This window comes from Nipponia nippon, unplaced genomic scaffold (assembly GCF_047370975.1).
Source record: "Nipponia nippon isolate SJK-2023a ecotype South Korea unplaced genomic scaffold, ASM4737097v1 scaffold_3, whole genome shotgun sequence".
Classification (NCBI taxonomy): domain Eukaryota; kingdom Metazoa; phylum Chordata; class Aves; order Pelecaniformes; family Threskiornithidae; genus Nipponia; species Nipponia nippon.
This window is the reverse complement of record NW_028262347.1, coordinates 78,672,007-78,692,068: the sequence shown is the minus strand read 5'-3', so window position 1 is coordinate 78,692,068 and position 20,062 is coordinate 78,672,007. Positions and strand designations below refer to the sequence as shown.

General features: G+C 41.4%; 1 protein-coding gene across 2 annotated transcripts; it reads right to left on the bottom strand.

Moving 5' to 3' along the window:
• Nucleotides 1–827: 827 nt before the first annotated feature.
• On the bottom strand, nt 828–9,076 carry UPK3A (uroplakin 3A). Of its 2 annotated transcripts, XM_087766286.1 has the most exons (7): nt 9,020–9,076; nt 8,862–8,935; nt 7,866–8,021; nt 4,874–5,153; nt 3,559–3,641; nt 2,944–3,076; nt 828–2,083 (listed from the first exon to the last, which is right to left on the bottom strand). In XM_087766286.1, exons 2-7 carry the CDS (start codon nt 8,914–8,916, stop codon nt 1,999–2,001), a joined length of 792 nt encoding a protein of 263 aa, XP_087622412.1. In that variant the 5' UTR covers nt 8,917–8,935; nt 9,020–9,076; the 3' UTR covers nt 828–1,998. The 2 variants fall into 2 exon arrangements, with proteins under 2 accessions (XP_087622412.1, XP_087622413.1); XM_087766287.1 differs by lacking the exons at nt 8,862–8,935; nt 9,020–9,076 and adding an exon at nt 8,177–8,295.
• Nucleotides 9,077–20,062: the final 10,986 nt, after the last annotated feature.

Below are 20,062 nucleotides of genomic sequence, written 5' to 3'. Positions count from 1 at the left end.
CTGTACATTCTGACATACGGTCTCAAGCAATTCCTTTAAACAAAATGAAGGAGAACTTATTCCAGTAATAGAATTAACTGATATGACATTCAATATAATGTATTGGCTGTCTGCAGTTGAAAGGATACTTATTTGGCTTTATTAATTTTACTGGTCCTACTGTTAGATAGCCTGTTTTTCCACTGGGCCCAGAGCAAGGAGTTAGAGCCCTCTATAGCAATGAAGTACAACTTTGGCTTTATAAAGGAGGCAAACACTCCAAGGATCTCTCACATACTCTAACGTTCAGCATTGCACACCTACAATTAGTATTCCCTTTTTCTTCAAATATCCATTGCTTCCAAGTTAGTACCCAATACATGAATGAGAAGGCACCTCAGAACAGTGTTTGGAGCAGTCTGTATGGCAGAAAATTACAGGGAAGGCACCAATAGCCAAAAACCAGAAAACTATCATTCCAGGTAATTCAGCATCCATTTCTAGTCAGAAGGCGCAGCACCCATCTCTCCCTTAAAGTGCTTTCTCCCTTCTCCCTGCCAGCCCTTGAGTAGCTGAAACCAAGGCAGAACAGGCAAGCTTTAACATGCTGTAGTTAGAATACCCAAACACTGGGAGCTCGTGTACAAATGTGTTGGGCCTAAGTCCTGAATTTTAAAATGGCAAATTTTGCAATCACCAAGCTACAATCTTAGCACTCCATCCTGACAGTGTTTGACTTTACACAAAACTTTTTAATTTTCATAATCTGAAGAGAATAAGTCCCACTCCCTGAAATAAGTATCAGTGCAAGATCATCCAGTCATGACAGTGACAGTGAACTACCTATGTCAAAACAGAATCCTTATTTATTTATAATCTGAGACAGTTTAACAAATTTACTGATAAACTAGGAAAACATCAATAATCACCAGTTACAGCTCTGTGCTTATAGCAAGTAAGTGCTTGCTACAACAGGACAGTTGCTTCTACATACTCAAGAGGTATGAGGTAGGGCTTTGAAGCTGGATCTTCCTCAAGTCTTTCATAGAGACAAAACTGTATATGGAAGTTGGCATCAATGGAAAAAAGCAGTACATAACTCAAACCTGAGGCAGAGATTTATTTCTAGTCACTAAGAGAGATCGTGAAATGAAGCAAGAGAATTAGCTCAAAAAACCCCACCAGTCTAGATACTAAGATGTGAAGAGTGCTGGCTTGCAGCTGCCTAAGGTAAAGGTCAGGAATGAGGCTAAGCCTGACAACAGTGAATATACTCATGTGACTCACTAAAGCAGTATCTCCCCTTCACTAGCCCACCGACAAATTACATGGAGCTCTGAAAGAACACACCTTCTTTGAAGAAATTTTGTTAGCTTTCATCCCTGCAAAGCAGTTTGAGGGCATTTAAGTATTTGAGATCAGAATTACTCTGCTACATACAGGGCAATTGAAACTTGCTTGCTTTCTTTTAGGGAAGGAGAGGAAAAAAGGGAAGTCTTATGACACAAATAGTCACTAAAATCCTGAGGAAGCAGCAGTAGCTCCCTGTTGTCTACCTTTTCATCCCTAGTTTTCTCTAAGAACATCTTTTTCTAAAGCAGCCTGTTTTTCTTTATTCCTCATCAGTTACTATAGGGAAAGGTTGACACATCATGTTCATCTGATCGCAAGAAGCAGATGAGAAGTCCGCAGCAATGCTTACTCCAGATGCGATGTATGTGCTAGACAACCTCTGATCACTCCACTGAAGTTGAAGGATCTTGTCAAGATTCTTTCTTCGGTCCAGGAATTTGATATGCGCTATACAAGGCAATTAACTAAATCAAATCTCATTAGGACAAGACAAGATATCATGTACTGCAAGACTTCAAAAACACTGTCCTTATTTCAGCTATGCTGTTCATCTTCAGTTGCCTGGTTGCTTGTTTTGGACTGGTGTTGAGTAAAAGAGAGAGTCCCATAGGTCTAGCACATGTAGCAATTCAGTTGCATTTCCACCCTTGGCTTGAATCAGGTTGTTCACTCAGAGCTTAACTGTGGTCTCGGTTCACTTTGTTGAATAGTTTGAGACATGCACCTTGTCTTTGCAGAACTGTCTGATCCCCTGGTGGGCAAGTGAAAGGGTTATTAAGTTCCAGTAGAGACTGAGTGGACCCTACTGTCACAATATTTTGCAAAGACAGATTGCTACTTAAACCATTTAGTATCAGAGAAGCCCATAGATTTTTTTAAAGTAATCATTTGCAGTGCAGTTTTTGCTTTCCACATCTTTAATTCAGGAGAGCCTGGCAGAGCTGACTGAATACAGAGCACTTGAATCATTTTCAAGTGAATGAAAGAAGTGGGTGGCAGCAGCCCTGATACCCACGATTTCTAAAATGTACTTCATTCCCTCCAAAAGTTCAGTTTAGGAATCAATCAAGCCTCACTGATTTCCCAGGGGCAGGGGGCATGGAAGACTAGGAAACATGCACAGACCAGTTGAGTTATACAGCTCCAGCAAAGCCTCACTTATTAATTGAAAGGGGTAACTTATTTCTCCTGAGGAGGAGGCAAATAAATTAAAATCAAGGCATTAATTAGGACATTGTGTAATCTTTACAAATGCCTGCACTTCTTAAGACTGTTTCCAAACTCCTGAGTAGGTGGAAAGCTGCAATACATAAGAAAGAATACACAGGCTTTAAGTATGTGCAACTCTACTGATTTTTTTCCAGTAGTCCTTACTGAAGTCTGGCAGCTAGTAAGCTTAAGGCTGTGTAATAATTACAAAAGCAGCTGATCTTAGGGAAGATTATGATAAAGTAGTCTTTTCCCGTTACCAGCTTCAAAATTTGGAGGACACTGTCTGGTCTGTCATCTCAAACAAGACCAGCAACAGTGGCATGGAGCCATGGGGAAGAAGGCTGATGACTGAGGGTTTAGGTACTCTTACTGGAAGTTGTAAGGTGTAGCAGTACTTACATGACAGCAGAGGACACAGAAGCAAGAAAGCCAGCAAGCAGAAGGAACAGGAGAACACTTAGGATCGATGTAATGACAATCATGTCTCCACTCCTTCGACCAGGCCAGGTATCAATTTTCAAGGGAAGTTTAACTAGAAAAGCATGGAAAGAATGTTCCTATGATCTATTTTTGACCACGAACACCCACACCAAATAGGAGAAAGCTGGTGATTTAGGAGAGGCAAACTGATTTTGTCCATACCTGAAGTCTTAGATGATTTATGGGAAACAGGTTTAAGACTCAATGTCAACGTTTAGAGTATATAAGCTTTCCTCAGCAGGTTAGCCGGGTATGACAAGTATCTGTATTACTAAGAAATGTCAACAGCACCAGATACCACGACATGCATCAAATCTGAAACCGCATGTAAAAACTTTATCTTTACTAAAAGAATTGTTTTGAAGTACACAAAAGACGTAGAGAATTATTCCATATTGAAGTCTGCTACTCCAATATTGAAAGGCTGACAAAATTGTTAAAACTGTAGGAAAGGACTAGGTGTTGCTCATAGAGCAAAAGTGTCCTAAGGCAAGCACAGCTACTCAGAAATGCTGAGCAAAGCCACAGACTTACCTCTTCTGGTTTTGATTGGATCAGACCAGAGAGTTTGGCCTTTCATGATACTTTCAGTGGTATCTAGCAACACATATTTAAACCTGTGGGGGAAAAAGTGTTAAATTAGATATTTAAGATTTGAGCTTCCTTACTAGCATTTTTAAGCTTCTGGATTAGCTGGTCAGACTTCAGGTTTTGTCAAAGCATTAGATGGAGGCAGTCAAAGGTAACTGACTATTTCCAGAGACCTTATAAAGAACAAATAGAACTGATCATGGAAAAGCATTCTGTGCTATGTCATGCACAGTTTGCGCTTCATTCCTGTGAGCCTTGGCAGATGATGGGTTTCCAACAACAGTTCTTCCCAGCTTGCTATTCCCTGTTGTGAAGAGCCTCATTAATTTAGGACAGCAAGTGGTTTTGATTTCCATCTGGAAGTTGAAGATTTTGTCCAACAATAGAGATCTTTGGCACTTCCCCTGCTGGAGTATTGAAGAGATAGGCCAACATCAGATTTAGCAAAGAAATTAAGTTTCCATTCCACAATAGTTTGAGTATTCAGAAATGTCCTGGAGAGACAGAAGAGGCAAGATAGTTTTTGCAAAACTAAGAGCCCATAGTATTTTCTTTCAGAAGCATGTTAGGTCTCCACAGCAGATAAGGCTCCATGTGACTGCAATTTTTGCTACGGCTTTTAAATGGCTGGCAATAGCAAAACAAGTGTTTCGGGTAACAGCTGTCAGGGTGCCTGAGTTTCCCAGATGGCCAGCTTCCCCAGACAACAGGGGTCAAACAAGTCTGCAAGCCACCTGGCCCTCACTATGAAGTCTCCAGTAACATTAGGGGCTTCCTGGAGCTGGAGACCAAGGAGAACAAGGAGAACTTTGGCTCCCCAGAATCCCATCAAAACAAAGCAAGCAGAGCCAGATCCGCGTCTGCAATTTGGCAAATCATCTAACACAAAATACATGGTGAATAATCTCAACATAATTTTCCAGTCAAAATCCTTTTCTACCAGCAGTTTCTAATCAGATGCTGTCACTGTATTACCTACTCCAACATAAGTATAGATCCAGCAGTTTGCACATGAATTTTCCTACTGATCCGTGAAATTAGCCTGATAGAGCTCACCACTGCTAGGGCACTGTAGAGCACCATCTGCAGGGTGCTAGACCAAAGCCGAGCCATCTTCCTAACTACCCTTGCAAGACAGCATTTCAGTTAGGGACTGATAATTCACATCATGCCATTACAAAGGAACATCACAGACTCAATGTTGCTTCCTATTGTGTTTTAAGAGCAGCAATCACCTTGTAAGAAATAAGAATTATACCTGTATGTTGTGTCTGGTGCAAGAGGTGGGTTACAGACACCTAGGAAGTTTGGGTCGTACAAACAAGTCCCGTCATCCCCGACTCTGAAGAGGTATCGTTTCAGGACATCAGACACTTTGTTGACATCTCCTACATCAGCAAGTTTGGGAGGTGATGCACAATTGGGTACCTTGAACAAGGCAGCCTTGTAAGGTCCAAGCTGCCCCCCGCTTGTTTGTTGGAAGGTGCTGTCGAGTGGTTTGCTGCTGTTGTTGGTCACCAGGGAGCTTATTGCACTTGCTGCAGGAGAGATGTTTTTTAACAAGGCTGTTAGAACTAGTTCAGCCCCTTCCATTCACCCTGTATTTACTTGGCAGCTTGCTCTTCTACCGCAAAGCACTCGAAAGGGAAACTAAAAATCTGCCACCAGTTTGGCTGTGTAGCGATCCTGCTCCTTCCTCCTTATTTGTTGATGAAGCTCTTTACCCTTGTCCCTCAGAAACTGTGAAGGATCCACAGCATATCTCAGAGCAATACTTTTTAGTAACCACCCTCCCAAAATTCCTCTTTTCTAAGGAGAATCTGGTGAAGTAGGGAGGAGGGTGGCAAAGGCAGCTCTTCCCTAATACCACACATGGCTCCAATAAACATCCAGTAAATCCTGCTATTTCAGGTTTGATACCATAACTAAGGCAGAGCTCCTGTAGAGTCACAACTCTCCCATCTCCTGGAGCAGAAACCCTTAGACCTCTGGTCATGCCGCAGCTGGACCTCCCAGAACCGCACAGTCTGCAGACCAGTGCGTAGGGGCTGCATGAACAGATGCAGTATCTACATTTCTGGCCAGCCAGGCACATCACTGCTTCCAGACAGCATGCCTCAAAGTCTAAAAGTCCTCACAGCTTCAAGCAAAGTGTGACTCTGCGCCCAGCCCTACAGCATAGTTTGGAAGCTCAGTTGCAGCTCTCAGACCTTTCCTGCTGCAAAGCCAAGGCACAAGTCCCAAGAGATGCTTCCAAGTTCTGCAACTGCGGGTTAAATTTTTTTTTGGGACCCCCCTCCAACTGTTCAGTGCTGTCAGCAGTGAAGGAATGCCAGTTCTTCCAAAACTGTGGTGCATTGTGATCTACTTCAGTTTGGAAGCATTCTGCTGTGCTCCTGGAGCAGAGTTCTTGCAACTGCGTGGTAATGAGAAGTTTTTAGCTGTGATCCAATGCAAAATTAAACTTGTTTTAAATGGGAAAAGTTTCTAACACAGGTTAGAAATACAACTTAAGGGTCAGTGCTCAAGTTAGTTAAGCTCTGACACCCCTCTCTTCAATGGGAGCCAATAGCATGAAAGCAAATACTAGCTAAGACATGCTCTGTTCTTAGGCTTGCTTCCCCAGATTACAATACTTCTCACAGCTAGGTCTTCCTCCTCTCCCAGTCTCCACTCCAGCCTGGCCCTGGTGAGCAAGTAAGAGCTGATGCCTAAGCAAGTTCATTTTGTGGTTTTTTTTGTTTGTTTGGTTTTTTTGGGTTTTTTGTTTGTTTTGTTTTTTTGGGTTTTTGTTTGTTTTGTTAGGTTTTGTTTGTTTATTTTTTTTAAAACTTTACTAGGTAGATCAAGTCTGATAGCAACATTAATAAGAATTGAGCTAAAAGTTACATTACTTCTTCAGAAATTTGCTAGATCCTCAGCTTTGCAGTATGCTGACACATTTCCTTACCAGCAGAGCTGAACATAAGGTGCTAAGAAAATTAAGTTCTCTTAAATTTTCCTTCTCCCTGCTCCAGGAGGCATCCAAGGGTGAGCCAATGTGCTTCTCTGCAGACCAGAGACAAATCCAAAAAAAATTCCTCCCAGTCTGCCAAGTAACAAGTTTGCATCTGCTTGCCTTAAAAGCAGCCGAAGAGATTTCGCCGTATATAACCCCTTTTGTAGAGATTCACCTATCTGTGGAGTAAGCTTCTGCCACAGAATCTGCAGAAGATGGGGTGGTTGATGTAATTTCTAACACAGAAATCAGTACCCTTTTATATAATTGTAATGCACTTATAGTCTGTTTCAGACATATAGAGATGTGCACTTCCGTCAATGGATGTGTCTCAGAAGGCCGTGCATTCACAATTGTCTGTGTTAGCTGTATGGGATGGTGTCTCTGGTTACGGCTTCTACCCCTCCAAGTCCTCCTCCTTCCACCTTGTCCAAAGTGGCAACAATCAGCAGTGGAAGTTTCAGACTGTTTTGTCTGTTGGCCAATTTCTCTACTGCCTCACTCAAGATCTCTTCTCTGTGCCTCTTAGAAAAGGAGGCTGCATAAAGCCTGCAGGGGAGAAGGCGTGATATAAGAAGTCATTTATTTCTGTGAGCTCTCGGAGTGGCTCTAGCTGGCATTCAAAACAGTCTGCCAGAGCAGCAGGGAACAAAGGCGGCAGTTCGTGGTCACTGCCAGCAATGTTTCCTTGCCAAGCAGTTATGAAATTCATTTTATGAATGAACCCGTGGGCCAGACATCTTTGACCACAAGTCTAGCATGACTTGCCTTTGTCTACAACAAAAAAACCAAAGGTAGTCCTTGCAAGGGCTGGCTACCCTAACTATGAAGCAAACAGCAGCAGTTACCCAGTTTTCTCTCAGCAGGTTTACTTAGGGGAATGCAGGCTTTTATACAAGGCATTCATGTTTAGACAAAGATAAGGTATTCGACCATGGACCACTTGGTTTCATTAGCAAGCTCTGGGCAAACATTTATAGCTGATAGTGCTGATAGTGGAGTCAGCTAGCACAGTACTAACACTTGCTATTGTTAATCAGCCCCATTGAAATGCTACAGTTATTCATATTATATTTTATAATAATACCCTGGAAAAAACTGCGACCAGAGGCTCAGCTTGTACATAGCTTACAGCTACAGATTTTTTCTCTTTTTCCCCATTCAGACCCACTCCCGTCAAATCGTGAAGAGTTGCGTGAAACGGCCACATCATGTAGTTATGTTCCAGAGAGGCACAATGCTGGATACTCACCTGATTCCTTCATTGCATATAAGTAGATGATGTAAGATTTATTTGGAGACAGTGAGCTGTCAAACATACAGAAAGGTTTCTCTAGGGCAACTGTAGTGAGAGTGGGATTGTTGGTAGCAAGCTGAGAGGCTGCAAGCTGAGGCTTCAGGCTTTGATCTAGAAGAGAAAGTTACCAAAAAAGCATATTAAAAAAATCTTTCTCTTCTCCCCCTGCAAGCTCTGACTCAAAAGGGAGGATGTGGCGGTGCTATCAAACAACATTAAAACATAAAAGGGGGATGTGAACTGCAGCTGAGCAGGAAACAGCCTACCTGCCCTGTGAAAGTCTGAGAGTTAGGGGGTTTGCTTTGATGCAAAATGGGGAACACAAGGATTTGGGGAGGGAGGTAGGAGATGTTGCTCCTCAAACATACTGGAGACATCAGGTCAGAAGGACAAAGGCAAAGCCTCATTATAGAAGAGACTTGAACCTCTGTCTTTAGGGTCCCACGTACAGCCTCCCCCCTCCAGTGGGGGCACCAGAAGCAGCACAGTCAGTTCTTGAATCCTTCAGCAGCAAGGAGTCTTAATAAGGTTTTTAAAACCAGGCTTGTTAACATACAGAGTGAAAGATTTAGCAGAGAGGAAAGCTGTCTGTGAGAGACCCTGGAGAAACCAAGTGGTATTAGAATGAAGTTTGTATCAGGCACTTCCTCCCTCCCCACACAAGCTCATCCCATCTCCAGTCTCCTGGGGAAGATTAATTAAGAACTAAGAGAGATATTCAGTGGCTCCTCCTCCTTCCCAGCCTAGCTGCAGTAGAGACGCTTTAACAACCTTCCAGCAGAATACATGTTTGAAGCCCTAAACTCCCTTCCCAATACAGATCCTAGAGCAGAAAGTTGACACCCAAGACAAAAAAAAAAAAAAAAAAAAAAAAAGAGAAACAGAAGGGGAAGAGATACAGAGAGAGGAGCAACAAAAAAGGAGAAGAGCCTGCTGATAGATGCCTCTTACCTGCACACAGCTGTCCCAAGCAGCAAAAGGTTAATACAACCCAATAGCTGCACATGCTCGAGCCCTCCAGAAACCTGCCACAAAAGGAAGAACAATGCTGCGAGGCAGCCCTCACTGAAGAGCTCCCACATCCACTCCCTCCCTGAAGTCAACCACACCTGCTCCTTTCCACAAGGTCCCTGCGGTTAGGAATTGCCCACCCCCTCGGCACCTCCCTATAGCCTTATTGCCCCTCCTGCTCAGGTGTTGCCACCCCCCCACCCACCCCCCTTATTATCTGCTCCCTGTTGAGGAAGGGTGTTACAGCTTTGATTTCCAGGTGATATTGGGCACCAGTGTAGCTCTCAGCAGTACTATGAGTGTAAAGAGAGGTTTTTTTGTGTGACCTGTGTTATTGATAGGTAGCTTTGTTCTTTACCATCTTCTGTCTCAAAACTTTTGAAACTCTCATGTAGGGAAAATTTGGCACTGAATATCTGAACCCTGCATCCAGTCTGCATCGTGGATGGTTCTGATTCAGAGCTCTAAATTTGGGCAGCCTTAAGAGAGGTTACAATTGCCTTCTGAATTGTGTTTCCTGGGTTACCTGCTGAAAAACATAAGCCTTCTACTTCTGGTTAACCCTAATGTGATTCAGGGCAACTGCATGAAGAGCAAACCACTGGGAAATCTGAATCTGACCTGTTGTACTGAATTGTTCAGCTGAGAATATTCTGGATGAGTAATTGCTATTACGAATAGTTTATTACATAAGAGCTCAGATTACAAAATTATTAATCACCCACTTAAAATAGGCTGAGGGGGAAAAAAAAGTATCAGCAAGATTTTACAGAATTAATGGGGCTAACATAATGTCACTGCAGCAACTCCAGATTTACACTAATATCACTACAGTTACATTACCAAAACCATCTCCTTTATGGATATGCCATGGGCCTCAGAAATCTGCTTGAAATATGTAATCAAATGATTATAATGCAATTTCCTCCCCATATGTGTCTCATTTTGTTTGAAATTCTGCATGTCATCTTCAGTGTGTTTGGTTTGACTTTTTTCTCACACTACTTTTGAGGGAGAATATTGAATACAGGAGTTACCCTATATTTGCACTGCTATAGAATAAGAATGAGTTGTATTATTCCTTCTCACTCTACAATGCACTCTAAGCCTGTGCTGGCATAAATAGTCAGGTAAATCAGATTAAGCCAAAAAAGATTTTACCCTTCTGTCTTTTATTCCTAGGAATCTGATTTTTAACATTTACACTAGGGGGGTTAGTTGTACAAACTTGGTACTCATCTGCTCAGGAGTGTTTTTATCCCTTAAAGCAATATAATAATGCACAAAAACTGTAAGGTTTCTGACTCCACAGTAAGAGCAGAGCTTAAGAACAACAAGATCTCTTTCTCCATCATAAAATCAATACTTTGATTACACTTTACAGTAATTCCTGTAAAATCAGATCCTGAATTCTTTAGACAGGTAACCCCTCCAGAGCAATCAGCAGTGGGTTATTTTTCCTTAAGACAGACGATAGACACATTATTTGCCTAATTGAAAAAAAAAAATAGACACCAGGACATATGGGATGGCAGAGAAAAAGAAATATTTTATTTCATGGCATGCAAGCCACTTGCATGTGCTACAGAATACTCTTCCAAGTTTTATAAGAAAGCACTGCTCCCTCTTTCACTTTGTAAAGCATCAAAACAGACAACAGAAAAGAATGTCAATTTTAAAAATCAACAGATTAAGGACCAGAATCACAACAAAATTTTTGATTTAAAGGTAGCAATTTTTTTGTTTGTTTGTTTTGGATTCACAGCCACCAAGCAATAAACTTAGCACTTATTACTCAGGCAAAACTCTGCATGACCTTCTTGGAGTCTTGCCTGGGTGTGGCAGACTGCCCCCTGGGCTACAGTCACGCAAACTGTTACTCAGGCGATTAATTTTACAACAGCCAGGAGTATGTCAATAGAGCTACTCATCACAGAAAGTTCATCACCTTTCAAAGTGGTTTCAGGATGACAATTTTAGCCATTATTTTTCATAAGGCTATTTTTTTAAGCCATCATGATTTAGTTGAGTACAAGCCCATCTTGTGCTCTGGTGGAATTCACCAACCACAATAAGAGGCGATAACATTGCCTGTGTTGCAAGATTTTAAAATTGTTGGGTTTGTTCCATGCTCAGAAGAATCTCAGACAAAGGTAGAAAATTAACATGACAATAAACTCTCTCAGCTCCATCTGTGCTGGCAGATGTGTCCTAAATTAGGACCAGATCTCATCCTTGCTTACGCTTGTGTAAATCCATATTAACTCCACTGAAGTCAGGGGAGCTGGTCTGAATTTAAAGGTTGTTACTATGAAGAAACTTAACCTCAGTATAATTACAGAGTTCCCTAAAGGTAGTGCAAGAGAAGACATCAGTGCAAATTCCTATGTCTTTGTTTAAGCAACAATGCCAATTTTCTTCTCTGTGTTACCTTGTGGGCAATTCTGGAGTAATCCATAGAAGCCTCCAGAGTCAGTTTGGATTGATGGCTTTGTGAGAACAAACCTTGCCTGTAGCCCTGACTTTCCAGGGCTGTGTGAAACTCATGTTTGGGGAGGATGGGGCCTCAGGTCCCGAAAGGCTGTGAAATGTATGGAACCCTCCAGGATCTGAAGTCCAAACCTTTTTTATGTGCTTGGCTGTGGGCGTAGTGGAGATAACCCTCCATAATCTGCTGTGCTCCATCTCTCCAGTCCACTGCACAGGCTAAAATTTATGAGCAACTTGCAAGCCCAGCTCCAAGCAGAGAACATTACAGTGTTTAATAAAGAGATTAAAAAACATGGTGGTGACATCTACCCGTCCAGATGGTAATCCAGAGGGTGAAAAAGACAAATAAAACATAGAATCCATTTTAAAGTACTTTGATGATCCTCACTAGTTATCTGCATAGCTATTATTAGCTTGTAATTTCCTGCAGATATCCTGGTGGGTGTAGCCCTTGAGGTAGGAGCTGAAAGAGCAGGGGAGTAATGCCTTTGGGAATTAATTTTTAAAAAAGCATTCCACAAATATGGGAGATCTGGAAGAGAATGCAGAGATGATTAAAAAAAAATTGATAAAACAGGTGATCAAGGTTTGGGAGAGTGGTGGAGAGCTGACACAGTGAAAACCCAGGAAAATACAGAGATACAGCATTGTAAAATATCATGAAAGTGAGGACAATCTGGAACGAGAAACAACGGAGAAGTTTTTCCTTCTGTCCAGTCACTGTACTACAGACATGATCTGGCAGGATCTTTAACCACCTCTACTGCTCAGTCATATGCATCATCTGGTCTGCAGAGGTTAACCGCAGGGGAAGCAGCTGCAGTACTGTTGTTATGATAAGGACATTTGTCCATTTGAGAGTGGCACTGAAACCAAAAAATCTATTCAAAGAGGTTACTGGTCAGCTACTACAGACTTCAGAAGTGGTTGTTCTGGGGGCTGGTATTAGTAACAGGTTGTCATGGGCAGTGTCTGGAAATCCAAGCTATCCTAGCAATGGAAACTTTCATCTAATGGTAAATAACTTCCAGTCACTACTGCACTGCATTTCTATCATAAAGCTGTAGAAAAAAGGGAGAAATTTCCCATTTATCCAGGGAGAAAACTCCTCACTGAAGCAGGAAGTGAAATACCTCTTATGACATTTCTCTCTCTCAAAGTCTTCCCAGAATACTTCAAGACAGAAGGAGATTCACTTCTCACAAGATGTGCTGCACAAAGGCCACGTGGATGCCTGGTACAGTTGTGCAGTTCTGAAATCTCTTTGATATGTCTTTGGCTTCCTGGAGAAGTATTTATGTCCTTTTTTGCTGCCACAAGGGGCATTCACTTCTGATCTTAAAATCTACACACCTATTAACATGGCCTCAGGATTCATTTTCAGGGCCTCTCTTCCCCCTTTCCTAATAAAGTCCCTTTGCATGTAGATTATGAATCTCCACAAGAGCTCTGCAAACCGCTTTGTTAAAAAGGGACTGGTGTGGTGGAGGTAAGCCCCATCCTGCATTCACTCAGCACAGAAACAGACTTATGTGCTGAGTGGGGGTCCCATCTGTGCACAGATCGGAGCAGCGTGACTCACTGAGCCATTGATCTCCTTGAATTAGAAATCTTTCATGTGTCCATAAGGAAATATGAAGGCTCAGTTAGAAAGATGAGAACTTCAAACTTATTTTATCACCTGGTGACAATTAGTTTTTTGCAAACCTGAAAGGTCAAGCAGTGGAAACATCAGGAAGGGAAAAATAACTTCCTACATAAGAAATCAGGGCCACACCATGATCTAATATAAATTGGCACGGCTCCATTGAGGTAAATTTCTTATGACCAGAAGAACCGGTCCTTCTTGCATTCCCCTCAGAAGTCACGTATGAGATCTTATCACTGCAGTAAACTCTGAACAATCGCAGAACACTGAAACATCTGCAGCTTGGAGGAGCCAGGGGTTAAAATGAAAGGCCCCTTTGTTACACAGAAGTTATTGTTTTCTTTGCTGAGGAAATGTCTTACTATCTACAGTTGTCTGCTTGAACTTTCATCTCATACTGTTAAGAACCACTAAGTACTTCTTTTTATGAAAGTCCTGGGCTTACATGATAGCGTAGATGTCCCTAGTAAAAGCAAGCACCATTTACTGCAGCCTTCTCAGAACGGCCCCTTGTGACAGATCATTTGTGCCAGGCAGGCCAATGTAGGTTGGTCCCACATTTCTTCACTTACAAAATGATAATAATTTCCTACTTCAGCGAGTCCGCTGTTGGTTGAGGGGCTTGTTCTAAACATCAGTTATAATGAGGAGTCACACTGGTGTAGAAGAGGAAGAAGAGGAAATATCTTTGGTAATTCAGAGTGGTTGGATAATTGTGTGTTATATCTATGACCAAAGTTACATGGTTTTTGTTGAAGGACTAAGGAAAGATGACAGGGGATGGAGCTAATCTTCCTGGCCTGTGAACCGGCTACATTCCCTAGGCTGCAGTTTCTGTTACCTGACTTCATGCAAAAGTAACTTGACTGTGTTGGCATGACGTGTGTCAATGCAATGACCCTTTCCCTGGGTGATGTGAGGAGGCGGACCTCCCTAAGCAGTCGGTGTAATCCCTCACCTTTGTCCTCAGGTTCCTCTTGATTATTTGTATAATGGAGCCCTTTTAATTTAGTTTTACCAGGTAAATAAAATTTAGCTTTCTGGGTTTGCAAGCAAGAGTGAATTTTAATGACATGCAACTTGATTGATATTTGAGGTTTGGGAAGGATTGCTCTGTAATGGCTGAAGAGTAGGCTCTTTCCTCACAAAGTTTTTATTAGGGCTTGGAATACCTCTCTAAATCTAGAGTCCTGAAATATCACTTCATGGAGCCAGTTTAATACCCTTGAGACTCAGCTGAACTTTGGTGCTATAGCTGTGGTTTTATATGAATGTGAAGTACAACACAACCAGGCTCCGGTGCTGATCAGTGTGCCAAATTCCACTGCAGTCAGACCAGGGTAAAAGCTTTCTAACAAAATGATGAATTAGGTCCATGATGTTGTAATTAAAAATGGAAAAAGCTTTCTGTTAAGACTCACTTCACTCACCAAATTGTAACCCACTAGCTAATTCGTCGTTCCCAGGACAAAAAGTATATGCTGTTTTTGACTACAGTCTTTATTTTGTAGCCTGAATGCTTTACGCTAGATTCTGATAGATGCTGTTTGAAGTTAACAACCAGATAAAAAACCCTAAACCAGAACTACCCCCTAAAAAGAGGGATATGAATCAGATGTTGCTTAGTCTGGATCCTCATTCTTCAGACAATGTAACAGAAATGCCCCTTTCCTTTGCCTTCCAAGAGGTATAAAAGGGCTTCGTGAAACAATTCAATACACAGGCCCGTGGTGTTCATATCCATGGTTCCAGTGCAGACTATGCAGGAAGATGGAGTAATCTGTAAGGGTAGGTAATGAATACCCATCTGCTGCTAGTCAAAATTTATGTTCTAAACAACATCCATATTTCTGGCTACTTCCACTCATTTTGTTTGTTGTTTGGCAATGTAGTCCTCTATAGAATTTGCACATAGGTTCCTACTGATAAAGTTTAAATGGCTGCATTTCACTCTGTTCCTCGTCAGTATTCAAAAGACTATATTATACAAAATATGCTTCTGAGTAGTGACTTCTTGTTCAACTCTTAATTGAATGCAAGCCATGAGAACATACCCAGCAGGAATGCTGCCAGCCCTGTATTGAGTTATCTCTGTAAGTCAATGAGAAGCATCAAAAGATTGCTTTTTTAAGGAGTTCATTCTCATGGTTTGATAACATGATATACAGCAACATCCACATATATATGATATATGATATGATATATATGATAACATGATATACAGCAACATCCACAAATACAGTTGGAATATGACGAGAACAAGAGATTTGGGGGAAAAATTATCCTGAGGTAGTAAACTGCTGTGATTCACAGTTGCTCTAGGAAAGGGAGAGAAACGCTGTGTTTGTATGGTTTGTAGTTTAACATGACATTTATAGAGTTTCAGTTTAACATAGGCTGAGATGCTTCAGTATTTTTCTACAGCTTCTTTGAGATCATGTGCATGGTGGATATACTTGGCAGAAAATAGGTTTGGTCAGTGATCCAAGGCAGAAAAAAAAGTCAATCTGATGCTGTAGAAGGCATTTGCAAAAATGTGTACCAGATTTTTTTTTTTTTTACATTGAAAAGTGAAACAACCTGTCAAGAAACAATATAAGAAAAGGAAGACAATGTTTCTCCTGACTCATATGCTTCTCATGTTCTAAGCTTTCAGCTGATATTAGTGGCAAATATAAGCTAATAAACAGGCAAGATTCAGTGTAAATAGCTGCTGGGAGAGGGATGCAATAGATAATATTAGAATTTCAGCTGTGCTTGTGTAAGTTTCTTTGCAGTCAACAAATTTAAACCTAGAGCCCTGTAAAGGGAGATAAAACTGAATGAGTAAATCCAATTATATTTATCATAAAAAGTTGACATGAAAAAAGTAAGCATTGCTGTGACCAATGTCTAAATGAGGAAATTGATGCATGGTGAAGTGCCATGACTTGACTGGAGCGTTACAGTAGTAAAGAAAGCCTGGGTCTCAACTCTCATTGCTCCTAGTCCAGCATCTAATGGACTGAGCTGACTCCATTGTAAGCTTATTTCAGGGAACTTTATGATTAGATATTTATACTTAACCTGGCAGGCAGAAACTTGTTTTCTCTTATACAAAGCTATTTAAAACTTCTTCTCCTCTCAATGCACTTTTAGTGGGAGTCAGTGAGAGACATTTTGTTGAAATCTGCTTTCTAAGCAGCTTCAGTTCCAATCTTATCCTTGCCTCCAGCCTGGCTACCACTGCAGCGCACTTGTCTCAGCTCTCAGTTTTTAATTACTCCCTTAAGGAAGAGTTGTTTTCTGATTAGGACCTTGGATGAGGATCCAAAAGATTATGCATAGTTAGTGGCTCCCTCTGAACCCAACCTATTTAATCTCTGTTTTTCAGCTGCCCACTTGCAAAATAGGAATAAAAATTATTCTGCTCTCAGCTTTTGGTATTGTCTATTCAGACTACATGTGTTTGGGGAAAGATTGTTCTTTATTAACTATGTCCATGTATTGGTTATTTTAGCCTTTAAAAGAAGTATTGTGTAATACAATTCACTGGTCAATTTTGGGCAGACATAGAATACAATCCTCAAACTCACTTTCAGTTTCCAAGCATTTGCGCACAGAACCTCTGGAAAGAAAGTCCTCACTATACAGCTTGCCATATGTACAAGCTGTTGAAATAATTTAAATACATTTGGCTTCCAAGAGTGAATTTCATATGAACACAGTCTAAACAGATATTCCTGCTCAGGAGCTGAGACGCAGCTGTTTTTTTTTCATACACACGGCATTTTGTTGCATGACAGGGCTCAATTCTTGAGCAATTTTGTTTCAGTATCGGCACATACCAAGAGCTCAAACTCTGAAACTCAAGGTTTAAGACATGTATTTATGGATATACACATCCTCATAGACAAGCTGATGAAGAGCAGACCAGATAAGCGGACAGCAAGATGGACTGAATGGCTAGACTCAGAGTTGTGATCAGCAGCATGAAGTCCAGCTGGAGGCCAGTCACTAATGGTGTACCCCAGGAGTCAATACTGGGATCGATACTGTCTAACATCTTCATTAATGACCTAGGTGGTGGACCAGAGCGCACCCTCAGCAAGTTTGCAGGTGATAAAAAACTGACAGGAGTGGCTGGTACAGCAGAGAGTTGTGCTGCCATCCAGAGGCACCTGGACATGGTGGAGAATGGACCGACAGGAATCTCACGAAGTTGAACAACAGAAAGTGCAAAGTCCTGCACCTGGGAAGGAATAACCTTATACACCAGTACACAATGGGGACAGCTGGCTGGAAAGCAACTTTGCAGAAGAGGAGCTGGGCTCCTCGTGGACCAAAAGTTAACCACAAGCCAGTAATGTGCCCTTGCGGCAAAGGCGGCCAACAGCACACAGAGCTGCATGAAGATCATCGCCAGCAGGTTGAGTGAGGTGATCCTTCCCCTTTGCACAGCCCTGGGGAGACCACACCCAGAGTGCTGTGTCCAGTTCTGGGCTCTCCAGTACAAGAGAGAGATGGAGCTATTGGCACGAGTTCAGGAAAGGGCAACTAAAATGGTTAAAGGATTGGAGCATCTGGCATAAGACAAGAGGCCGAGAGTGCTGCAGATTTTTAGCCTTGAAAAGCGAAAGCTCAGGGGGGACCTGATCAATGCATATAAATACCTGATGGGAGGAAGCCTGTAACAAGAAGGTAGCCAAAGGAAGAAGCACATGGAAAGACAGGATCAAATGGAATTACTGGACTCTGTACAAAGGAGGGCCCATCAGCAGTATAAACAATCAACTAACTAAGAAGAAAAGGTTTTCTCTAAAACTCATTCAAATGATTTAGAAATGCTTTGTCAGGAAGGCTACAATGCAGCATGATGTGAATTTATTTTTAAGTACACTGCAGTCAGGATAATCAAACAAGTCAGATTAGAAAATGCCCACATGAAGCTACGCGGACCAAAACTGCTGTAATCTAGACCAGAGACTGAGCAGGCTACCTGATTCACAAAATCAGGAATAGAGCATGTACAATTTTATTTGAGAACACATCTTTTCTCATCCCTGTCCCTCATGCAAAGACAAGAATGAAGTCAGATCCTTTGTGCTGCTTTCGGTGATAAAACACAAGCAGATGACTTCTGCACCTCATTTGCTATGCTGATTTCAGGATTAATAGCAAACATTCATACCCAGTGCCTGCTAAAGCATATCCCTAGTACAAAAGTCCTGAAAATGAGAATGAAAAGGTACTAAATAGACTTTGTCAAATGTTTAAGAACTTTTCACCCCCTTTCAGTCTGGCTGTAATTCTTGTTCTACCAGACAGGCCAGAATGGTTCACTGCTGTCTTCTGCATTTTACATTTTTAAAATATTTTCCCCCATCTTTGTTGTTAAACATTGAAGAGAAAAGCATAGCTCCAAGAGGCCATTTCTGTTTGGTAGAATTATTAAATTTCAGCCAAGGCAATTCTAGAAGTCCAGCATCCCAGGTCATTATAAACATTAAAGAACAACATGCTATTCCAGCCTTAAATACTTTTAAAACTGGGAATGAAATGGACCCAATTTCTTCTTTCACAGCAACTGGTATGACAAATGTATTACCTGGTGAGTGCACAGAGGTAATCACAGGTAATCAGTAAGTTGCTGTGATTTACCAGCTTCCAGCTTGTCAGCTGAGCCACAAGAGCTGGGTGTATGTGATCTCCCAGGCATTTGCAATTGTGGAGTAAAATGAGTTAACTTAAACCACTTAACCTGTCATGTTTCATTGCACAGCTGCAGCAGTGTAAGAGCGCATTACACTGCCAATTATCGTGTGTTATTTGATGAATAGTAGATCATTAAAATGGGGAAATTTGATCATTTGCAACTATCTATACATATGGATCACACATCAATCCCACTGGTAGCCTGAAGTGAAAAGTTTGAGCAAGCTTAATTCTTTTCCTAGTTCTTCTAGCTTAAAAAAGGATTACATTTAGCTGAGCACTCATCCAACCTGACAACTTGCTATCTATAGCTCTGCTATTTCAGTGCCCTGTCTAGTAGTGGCAAGACTTAGGCACCTACAAAAAACCCAAAGAAAAACTCCAAGCTTGTACTCAGATCTCAACCAGACAAAGCTTAATTTATGTCCTGATGCTTATCTTACACAGCAATCCTTTTAGTTGTTCACCTACTAGAGGGCTACATTTCGGCTCCTGTTATTTACACATTTTTTACTCTACTTTCCATTAATCTCAATTCTTCTATTAACAAAGAATTGCACATCCCAAGGAAGATCGCTTATTATAGATCTTCATTCCATCAAGCTTTCTTTAAGTGCATTTGTAGCTCACATAGGCCTAAAGTCTCCTCTTTAGAGTCAGCTCTCCTAAATGCAATGGATGTATGGGACACAATGTAGGTATGTTATAAGAACCGTCCAGCAGCTCAGGCATTTGCAGCTGTATTACACAGCCGCAGTCCTGCTTGGTCAAAGCAATTTTTATACTAAAAGCTGACTAGTGATACTGGCACTGACATGCCAGAATATGGAGAATGTTTCTAACACAGGCCTAATGTAATCATGTGCAGCTTTCTACATTAAATACTAAAGCACCTCACTAATCAGGGCAGCAAAAATACATTTTGAAGTATATAATCCATCTAGTTTTATAACAAGTCATTGTCACCACCCCAGCTGTATTACCACATAGCAATACACATCAATCATCCAGGAGGATAGCATCATAAATCCAACATCATAAATGTGAATACCACTTACAAAGCCAAAAGGAGCTGAACCCAATGGAACTACGTAGATTTATACCAAGCATTACATCTGTAATCTCCTCCAAGCAGTAATCCCTCTTAATTGACCATAGTCTCTCTTATGTGTTCTGCAAACAATGAGAGGGAAAGACACAGGGAAGGGGAAGGCAGAGCTGTATTTCCTCCAAAGAGAAAGGTTTGATGAAAGATATGATACAGCACATATGTGAGGGAGACAGATTTCTCAGCCTGCCTAATAGACTT

Coding starts and splice junctions, on each gene's coding strand:
- UPK3A (XM_087766286.1), bottom strand. CDS start 8,916: ATGTGCAGCTATTGGGTTGTATTAACCTTTTGCTGCTTGGGACAGCTG. Junction 8,022..8,861: donor CTTGGGACAGCTGTGTGCAG/GTAAGAGGCATC, acceptor TTTCTCTTCTAG/ATCAAAGCCTGAAGCCTCAG. Junction 3,077..3,558: donor TCCAATCAAAACCAGAAGAG/GTAAGTCTGTGG, acceptor ATGCTTTTCTAG/TTAAACTTCCCTTGAAAATT.